The following is a 10,000-nucleotide window of genomic DNA, read 5'->3' on the forward strand; positions in this document are numbered from 1 at the left end:
CCCCCCACCCCCCACCCCGTAAATAAATTAAAAGATATTCAGGTAATTGACGGGCTTGTCCGTAAATTTATCGCTGGGTTTTTCCTTCATATTCACTTGCAAGGCCGACACCGTGCCGCTTCCTCCTGCCGACAGAATTCTAGCACAGTGAAAACTGCTTATCGTGAGCACGTTGGTCGTGGGTCAAATGGATCATGATAAGCGGTTGATCACTATAAAAGAATTGCGTAGCTTCTGTATGAAAGTCCCAGAACTTGAGGGAAAAAGTCACGTTGGTCACGTGTAAACTCAGACTGGGTGAAAACAGACTTTGTAAACCTAGACAACGTATGGAGAGCTGCAGTCGGGTAAAGACAACACACACAGGTGTGAGCAGGGTCTGAACACACTGTCATGTACCTTGGAGGGGGAGGACTCAGCCGGGGCCGACTCTGGTCGTCTTCGAGGTGGAACAGGAGGAGGAACAGGAGCGTCTTCTGAGCCCCGACTGAAACTCACCATGGAGGAGACAGAGGACGACCCTGAGACCAGAGGACACACAGAGACAAACACTGTCATGATCAACCACAGGTCAGTGAACCTGTACCGTCCACCTGTTCCTAATATTCTGACCCTCAGGTGAATGTTAGGAAAAGCTGGAGCTGCCTTCAGCTGATTGGTTCACAGAACACATGGTGATCTAACAGCTGATGGAGACAAACCTGTGCTACGGTAACAACGTGGAAGGATGTGTGAGATGCACCGATCAGATTATTCCTGATCAATAATCTGATCTAATGTCCACAGACGGGTGAGTCAACAGACGGGTGAGTCAACAGACGGGTGAGTCGTCAGGTGAGTCAACAGACGGGTGAGTCAACAGACGGGTGAGTCGTCAGGTGAGTCAACAGACGGGTGAGTCAACAGACAGGTGAGTCGTCAGGTGAGACAACAGACGGGTGAGACGTCAGGTGAGTCAACAGACGGGTGAGTCAACAGACGGGTGAGTCGTCAGGTGAGTCAACAGACGGGTGAGTCAACAGACGGGTGAGTCGTCAGGTGAGTCAACAGACGGGTGAGTCAACAGACGGGTGAGTCGTCAGGTGAGTCAACAGACGGGTGAGTCGTCAGGTGAGTCAACAGACGGGTGAGTCAACAGACGGGTGAGTCAACAGACGGGTGAGTCGTCAGGTGAGTCAACAGACGGGTGAGTCGTCAGGTGAGTCAACAGACGGGTGAGTCAACAGACGGGTGAGTCGTCAGGTGAGTCAACAGTCAGGTGAGTCAACAGTCGGGTGAGTCAACAGACGGGTGAGTCAACAGACGGGTGAGTCGTCAGGTGAGTCAACAGACGGGTGAGTCAACAGACGGGTGAGTCAACAGACGGGTGAGTCGTCAGGTGAGTCAACAGTCAGGTGAGTCAACAGACGGGTGAGTCGTCAGGTGAGTCAACAGACGGGTGAGTCAACAGACGGGTGAGTCAACAGACGGGTGAGTCAACAGACGGGTGAGTCGTCAGGTGAGTCAACAGACGGGTGAGTCAACAGACGGGTGAGTCGTCAGGTGAGTCAACAGTCAGGTGAGTCAACAGACGGGTGAGTCAACAGACGGGTGAGTCGTCAGGTGAGTCAACAGACGGGTGAGTCAACAGACAGGTGAGTCGTCAGGTGAGACAACAGACGGGTGAGACGTCAGGTGAGTCAACAGACGGGTGAGTCGTCAGGTGAGTCAACAGACGGGTGAGTCGTCAGGTGAGTCAACAGACGGGTGAGACAACAGACGGGTGAGTCGTCAGGTGAGTCAACAGACGGGTGAGACGTCAGGTGAGTCAACAGACGGGTGAGACAACAGACGGGTGAGTCGTCAGGTGAGTCAACAGACGGGTGAGTCGTCAGGTGAGACAACAGACGGGTGAGACGTCAGGTGAGTCAACAGATGGGTGAGACAACAGACGGGTGAGTCGTCAGGTGAGACAACAGACGGGTGAGTCGTCAGGTGAGTCAACAGACGGGTGAGACGTCAGGTGAGTCAACAGACGGGTGAGTCGTCAGGTGAGACAACAGACGGGTGAGTCGTCAGGTGAGACAACAGACGGGTGAGTCGTCAGGTGAGACAACAGACGGGTGAGTCGTCAGGTGAGACAACAGACGGGTGAGTCGTCAGGTGAGACAACAGACGGGTGAGTCGTCAGGTGAGACAACAGACGGGTGAGTCGTCAGGTGAGTCAACAGACGGGTGAGTCGTCAGGTGAGTCAACAGACGGGTGAGTCGTCAGGTGAGACAACAGACGGGTGAGTCGTCAGGTGAGACAACAGACGGGTGAGTCGTCAGGTGAGTCAACAGACGGGTGAGTCGTCAGGTGAGACAACAGACGGGTGAGTCGTCAGGTGAGTCAACAGACGGGTGAGACGTCAGGTGAGACAACAGACGGGTGAGTCGTCAGGTGAGTCAACAGACGGGTGAGACGTCAGGTGAGACAACAGACGGGTGAGACGTCAGGTGAGTCAACAGACGGGTGAGTCGTCAGGTGAGTCAACAGACGGGTGAGACGTCAGGTGAGTCAACAGACGGGTGAGACAACAGACGGGTGAGTCGTCAGGTGAGTCAACAGACGGGTGAGACGTCAGGTGAGTCAACAGACGGGTGAGACAACAGACGGGTGAGTCATCAGGTGAGACAACAGACGGGTGAGACAACAGACGGGTGAGACAACAGACGGGTGAGACAACAGACGGGTGAGTCGTCAGGTGAGTCAACAGACGGGTGAGACAACAGACGGGTGAGTCATCAGGTGAGACAACAGACGGGTGAGACAACAGACGGGTGAGTCGTCAGGTGAGACAACAGACGGGTGAGACAACAGACGGGTGAGTCGTCAGGTGAGTCAACAGACGGGTGAGTCGTCAGGTGAGTCAACAGACGGGTGAGTCGTCAGGTGAGTCAACAGACGGGTGAGACGTCAGGTGAGTCAACAGACGGGTGAGTCGTCAGGTGAGTCAACAGACGGGTGAGTCGTCAGGTGAGTGAGAGGTGGATACAAGTGATGGACATGTACGGAGAGTCAGGAGGGTCATACTAACGTGGACCATGAGGAAGAGAGAACACAGCAAAGATACTGTCGCAGTCTGTGAAGAGAAAAACACTGTGAGGAGGCGAGAACACCCCCCCCCCCCCCCCCCCCCCAACCCACCCCCACCCCCCCACACACACACACACACACACACACACACACACACACACACACACACACACACACGTCAACTCTGTGATTGGTCAGTGGGCGGGTCTTACTGGAGTGGAAGGGGCTGCTGGGACCCTGTGGCGAATCAAAGACACTTCCTACGTCAGTGGAGCTGGAGGCGGCAGAGGCAGGGGGCGGGGTCAGGGGGGTGCGGGGGGAGTTGGGGGCAGAGACCGCGACCCCCTCGGCCTCGGAGTCGGGGATGCGGCTGTAGCTGATCTTCCTGGGCTCGTTCTGCAGCGGGGTCGGGTGTCGCATGGTGCCGGGTCTTGCTGAGGTGGGCCGGATCCCGGGAGACTTCAGAGGACACGTGTACTTCTTCACCTGAAGACACAAAGTCGTCCACACGATTCACTGATGTTTTCAGTTTCATGCACACGGGTTTTATTGATCTTTATTTAGTCGAGTGTTCGGAGAAGATTCAGCTTCCTAATTTACTGAGATCAACACAAACACCTGAGCGACGAGACTTCAGACTCAACGAATCACCCGAGTTCATCAGGTTCTATTGTTGTTACATGTTTTTGTATTAGGGCTGAGCAATTAATGGAAAATGTATCGGAACAGACATTTATAACCTCTCACCTGCTGCATGTCCTCCCTCTTCCATCCAGTTCAAACAAGGACAAACAGATACAACAAAAACGATCCGCTCCGGGTTTAACCGTAGATCTCCATAAAACACAAAGTCAGGACAGTAACAGAAAGAGAAGCGTCCGTGTCTCACTCATAACAACAGCGTTCCCACATACATGATGTTCAGGGGACAGTATCGTCCATGGTTTTGTTTCGAGAATCGTTACAGGCCAAAGACACACCGACACTAATCAGAAGGAATTAGGACCTGAAAAGTACTGAAGTTTGTGTTTGTTTGATTCGCACTAAAGTTTATGAGACACGTATTTAAACACATTTTAAATGAGCCAGGACATCGGGGTTAAAGGGACCAGAACGATCCAGATTCATGATCCTACACCACCTCAGCAGGTTATTAGATTATATTATTCTACATGCGAGTGATTAGAAAAGAGCAGAGTCTCTTGTTGACCGAGTGATGCGGGGTAATCGAGGTAAAAGTTTGAAATAATCGTGATATTGATTTGAAGTAATTTCACTCAGCCCTATTTTGTATTAATTATTTCAGATTACACATATCCATTGAAATGCGATGTTACTATGGAGATACTTACAAACCGAGGTAACGATCGGGCGTTTCGAGGTTCAATCTCCAGAGATTTGTTGAACAGATGATCAGCAAAGTCCTTCTCTGACATGTCCTCCATTGGGTTCAGGTTCTCGAAAAACTTCTGCTCCAAAACACAGAAAGAACCGAACTTAGAACTTAACCTCCGAGATGAGCATGACAGAACCTGGCGATGAGGTCATCAGACGGACCCTGGTGTCGTTCTCCACCCTCAGACAGTACGGCTGGTTCTGGTACTGTTGGATCTCTCCGGTGATTTCAGCCACTTTCCGTCTCTTACTGAAGTTGATCAGATCTTTGCCGTGACGGCGCAGGAAGTCGGGGTTTCCCTCCTCTGTCTTCAGGATGTTGGTCAAGTAGATTCCTGTCGGACACACAGTAATTATTCCACCTTCCAGCATCTTGTTTAACTTGATTGAGACGTGGCCGTGTGTTGGATCGTACCAAAGAAGGGGACACAGGGGGGGTTGATCGAGCGCAGTTTGGCTAAATATTTCTTGTAGTGATCTTCACTCAGCTCGTGAGCTTCCTCAAGGATTTTTCTCTGTCGACTCGGAATTTGCTAAAAAACAAAAGAAAACAAACTTTTCATCGATGGTGTTTAATTCTGTGAAACTGCAGCGAATCAGGCGTCAGAGACGTTTTATGGTTTTCTCTATTTGATGAATTATATTACAAATGTTTTTTGTTGTTCTGATGAAGCTGCAGTTTCACCTAATTTCCACTTTACATTCTAACCTGACTTTGAGTTTGGAAATGGACACTTGTCCATGAGGGGAAACAGGTGAGTCAGTCTCAGACCCACGGAGCCATCACAACTCCAACCGTCACTTGATTACTTATCACAGTGAATTCTCAAACAGCCGATCTTTAAATAATACAATGACAAACAATCCCAAAAATTGCAGATCGAACCTCATGGACACATAATCTGAACAAAAGACACCCAAGGGACCAGAACAACCTTTACCTCCTGATCTTAGTTACCTCGAAGGTGTGGTCCAGTCTATAGACAGGTGAGGAGTTCATGGCGCTGACGACCTCGAGAACCCCGTTAAAGTTGTTGAGTTCCTGAAAAACTTGCAGGATCTCGATGATTCGAGAAACAACAGCCACTCGCTCCTCTAGGTTCTCTGTTTCCACAATGCACCTGCAGAGAGAACGCACATCAGGACAGGAGCGGTACTACAGGTGTGGGGTTCTTTGGGTGTGCGACACTACAGGTGGGTGGAGGTCATACTTCTCAAACCAAAGGGTGAGGTTGGTCGTGTGTCGGATCATCCTCAGCAGGTTAGGAGAGTGAATCTCTTTATCCTCTTTGGTCCAGACGCTGCCGACCAGCTCCGACGGCTGCACCGCCCTGCAGGAGGTGACACGGGTGTGAGACAGGTGACACGGGTGTGAGACAGGTGACACGGGTGTGAGACAGGTGACACGGGTGTGAGACAGGTCACACGGGTGTGAGACAGGTCACGTGGGTGTGAGACAGGTCACGTGGGTGTGTTACCTGTAGAATTCGGACTCGAGCAGAGTGAGTTGTCGGGCAATCTCGATGGGATGCAGCGTCATAAGATCGAATTGCTCGCTGTTTCCTGGTTTACAGATGTGCCACTCGATTGGAGGAGGCAAGCTCTGGAAGGTGATGCTGTGACTGGGAACGCTCACCTGAACCTGCTTCTTCCTCTGGATGATCTTAGTGATTGACTCCACCCACTTCCTCATCGCCTTACCTGAAACACATGACATCATCTGTGACTTGCCCAGGTGGAGGTCGTGATCATGAGGTCACAGTGACATCAGCGTCATTCACCTGTTGACTTTACATGTGAAGAATTTAAAACTGTGACATGAACTTTACATTTAAATCATTCCTCTGTTGTCATGGACTGACACAAGTTTTTAAAGGAGACAAATTCACTGGGAACGGATCAATGTTCTTCAGCTGCTGTAAGAAGAACCAGATCAAAGTATCTACGACCTTCACATCCGGTGTTCTACAGGGATCAGAGAGCAGAGTACTAATGAGGGAGTAGGATGTGTTCAGGTGTCATGTGCACATACCTCGGACTGAGGCGATGAAGTCCTCCAGTCGTCTCAACAAGTAAGAGTCTCTCTCAAAGTCATAGAAGTGATGCTCCACCCAGTGACGACACACATTCAGTACTCTGCAGGAGGAGGAGGAGGAAGACGAGGATTAGAGTACTGGCTGTTTAACCACATGTAGGAAACCGGCTGCGGCGTGAACGTTATTGTTCACGTCCTTGCTCGGGTACTATGCTTGATACCGGAGGATTCCAGTAGAGGGCGCTCACTTCAGACTAAGGAGCACTCGGCTCTTTAATCTTTGACCGATCTTTGTAAAGGACTCGCTACTGCCCAAATCTTGTGGCCTTTCCCACATATACAACTTAGTGCAAACTCTCTGCATAGTCGCGTTCACAACAGCAACAAATCCTCTGCATCATTCAAGCAAGGGCTGGTGCAGAGGCAGGAAGTGACGTCTGTCTTCTACGTGTGTGGCACCGCTTTTTCAAACAGAGATATTCCTTTTCTTTTTGTTTGGTTTTTCATTTTTGCACCTGACACGTGTTAGAAGCGTCATCAACCACACACACACTCACGGTGAACACAGCGGGGGGGATCTCCTGCTGTGTTCCCACATCGGATTCTGCAGATTTGTCATCTGATGACTTTATTCTAGGGGGCCAGGTGGAGAAAGGGTCTGAAAGCAGCTTAACGGACTGGATCACAGGTCAGCGGTCAAGGGTCAGACTGGGATCAAGGGTCAGACTGGGATCAGGGTTCAGACTGGGATCAAGGGTCAGACTGGGATCAAGGTTCAGACTAGGATCAGGGTTCAGACTGGGATCAAGGGTCAGACTGGGATCAGGGTTCAGACTGGGATCAAGGGTCAGACTAGGATCAGGGTTCAGACTGGGATCAGGGTTCAGACTGGGATCAAGGGTCAGACTGGGATCAGGGTTCAGACTGGGATCAAGGGTCAGACTGGGATCAGGGTTCAGACTGGGATCAAGGGTCAGACTGGGATCAAGGTTCAGACTAGGATCAGGGTTCAGACTGGGATCAAGGGTCAGACTGGGATCAAGGGTCAGACTGGGATCAGGGTTCAGACTGGGATCAAGGGTCAGACTAGGATCAGGGTTCAGACTGGGATCAAGGGTCAGACTGGGATCAGGGTTCAGACTGGGATCAAGGGTCAGACTGGGATCAAGGTTCAGACTGGGATCAAGGGTCAGACTGGGATCAAGGTTCAGACTAGGATCAGGGTTCAGACTGGGATCAAGGGTCAGACTGGGATCAAGGGTCAGACTGGGATCAGGGTTCAGACTGGGATCAAGGGTCAGACTGGGATCAGGGTTCAGACTGGGATCAAGGGTCAGACTGGGATCAGGGTCAGACTGGGATCAAGGGTCAGACTGGGATCAAGGGTCAGACTGGGATCAGGGTTCAGACTGGGATCAAGGGTCAGACTGGGATCAAGGTTCAGACTGGGATCAGGGTTTAGACTAGGAACAGTGTTCAGACTGGGATCAAGGGTCAGACTGGGATCAAGGTTCAGACTGGGATCAGGGTTTAGACTAGGATCAAGGGTCAGACTGGGATCAAGGTTCAGACTGGGATCAGGGTTCAGACTGGGATCAAGGTTCAGACTGGGATCAGGGTTCAGACTGGGATCAGGGTTCAGACTAGGAACAGGGTTTAGACTGGGATCAAGGGTCAGACTGGGATCAAGGTTCAGACTGGGATCAGGGTTCAGACTGGGATCAGGGTTCAGACTAGGATCAGGGTTCAGACTAGGAACAGGGTTTAGACTAGGAACAGGGTTGAAGGATCAGATCCTGGGTCTTGGTGACAGGTCTCTGCTCATTGGACTGCAGTTCTCTACCTGAGCTGGACCGGTTGAACAAACTCTTTGCGGAAGCGTTTGAGTTCAGCGCTGAGCGGCTGCTCGCCTCCCTCCATGTGATCCGTCTCGTTGGGTCGCGGCTCCGGGATCTCAAACCTAAATCAGAGGCAAAAACCACACAATAAGAAACTGACAGGAAACGTCCTAGGTTTGTATTTCAACTCACTGATTGTATATATCCTGACGTGTTTTCTATGTGTTAAGCAAACTCAGACTTTGCAGTGATCATGTGACACCTCACACCTGTTACACACCAACAGACACGTGTGAGGACTACACCAGTCGTTACTTTCTTCTTCTCCATTAGAACACTGCACTAAAACCAATGGTTTTTGGGTGATGTGTTGAACGGTCAGGTGAGCTCACCTCTCCATGAGCAGGTCCAGCAGCTCCTGAGGTTTACAGAACGACCTGTAGGTGGTCAGAAATGTTCGGACAAAGTTTGGATCTGAGGGAGGAAACCGAGACAGGAAGCAGACAAACGATCAATAAATACTGTACATGATCAACACAGAGCAGTTCTAAACAACTAATACCAAATCTGAAACAACACTGTTTACCCATCAAACTCCAGAAGTGTATGTGGACTCAAACACTTCACCCATCGGCCTAGTGGTGAGGGATGCAGGGAAGAGGGAATATATATATATATATATATTCTGGTGAACTATCCCTTTAATTCAAATCACTTTTACCTGCCGATATGTTCAGAGTGATTGGTCCTATGATCTGACATATTACCCAGAATCCCTAGATTCCCCCGCAGAGTGACTTTGAGAGGGTCTTTCTTTCAGAGTAATAGATTATCACAGAGGCGCTTTTTACATACGAATCATCAGACACCAGGAAGCAACAATCAATCACCAGGAGTGATGTCATGCCTCACCTGCGTACATGTGGAAGGTGAGCCTCTCGATTAGTTTCAGGACCGTCCCTGCTTTGACGATGGGGATTCCGGACTTGGACTGGACGTTCTCTTCAAACACAACGTTCTCCTCCGAGTCTGGCTCGGCGAATCGGTACACCTCTGCTCCCGGCAGCCTCATCTGCTCCTCCTTCTCCTCCTGCAGCATGGCGGAGTCCAGCATGCGCTCCAGCGTGCTGCGGTACTGCAGCGAGATCAGCGCCGCCATCCAGCCGTTCTTCTCCTCTGCAGTCTTGGCTGCAAACACAACACTGTTCCCATCTTTTAGGATTATCTCAAAGGCGTGCCGGTACTCGCCCTCCTTGTCGTCCTTGTCATTGATCTGGACTTTCCGCATGAAGAATTTCTCTTTGAGCCGATACTCTGCCGTGGAGCCGGCCCCGGGAAGCCGTGGAGGGCCGTGGTTAGACTTGCAGCAGATCATCAGGCCGTCAAAGAGGAAGATGTGGCGCTCGTGTTTGGCGCCCACACGGGTCAGAGTGCCTTCCATAATGAACTCATTGCAGCACTGACCAATGTCCTTCCCCTCCCAGCCATCAATGTTCTTCTGGATCTCGTTCATCTTCTTGATGGCCAGGTGCTTCCCCTTCATCTGATGGCTGTAGAAACGACACGCTGACTCGCTGCACGCCACAGAAGAAGAAGAAGAAGAAGACACAGTTACTTAGTGTTTCCTGTGTGGGGATCTGATGTGTTAGTGCTAAGACCTAATCCTGGACTCAT

General features: G+C 50.8%; 1 protein-coding gene across 2 annotated transcripts in view; it reads right to left on the bottom strand.

The window, feature by feature from the left end:
- Positions 1-286: 286 nt before the first annotated feature.
- The window catches only part of LOC117763559 (son of sevenless homolog 1-like), a 21,756-nt gene continuing 12,042 nt past the window's right edge, over positions 287-10,000 (bottom strand). Inside the window, exons 10-22 of one of the 2 annotated variants that reach the window (XM_034588777.1) lie at positions 9,239-9,900; positions 8,719-8,800; positions 8,332-8,448; positions 6,486-6,589; positions 5,932-6,154; positions 5,665-5,784; positions 5,412-5,574; positions 4,869-4,986; positions 4,616-4,788; positions 4,411-4,527; positions 3,271-3,544; positions 3,060-3,104; positions 287-521 (exon numbers count right to left, since the gene is read on the bottom strand). In XM_034588777.1, the coding sequence (XP_034444668.1) occupies positions 319-521; positions 3,060-3,104; positions 3,271-3,544; positions 4,411-4,527; positions 4,616-4,788; positions 4,869-4,986; positions 5,412-5,574; positions 5,665-5,784; positions 5,932-6,154; positions 6,486-6,589; positions 8,332-8,448; positions 8,719-8,800; positions 9,239-9,900 (2,401 nt within the window). In that variant the 3' untranslated portion in view covers positions 287-318. The remainder of the gene's footprint in view (positions 522-3,059; positions 3,105-3,270; positions 3,545-4,410; positions 4,528-4,615; positions 4,789-4,868; positions 4,987-5,411; positions 5,575-5,664; positions 5,785-5,931; positions 6,155-6,485; positions 6,590-8,331; positions 8,449-8,718; positions 8,801-9,238; positions 9,901-10,000) is intronic. The other variant, XM_034588786.1, reaches the window with a different exon arrangement.

Source organism: Hippoglossus hippoglossus, chromosome 1 (assembly GCF_009819705.1).
Source record: "Hippoglossus hippoglossus isolate fHipHip1 chromosome 1, fHipHip1.pri, whole genome shotgun sequence".
NCBI classification, from domain to species: Eukaryota; Metazoa; Chordata; class Actinopteri; order Pleuronectiformes; family Pleuronectidae; genus Hippoglossus; species Hippoglossus hippoglossus.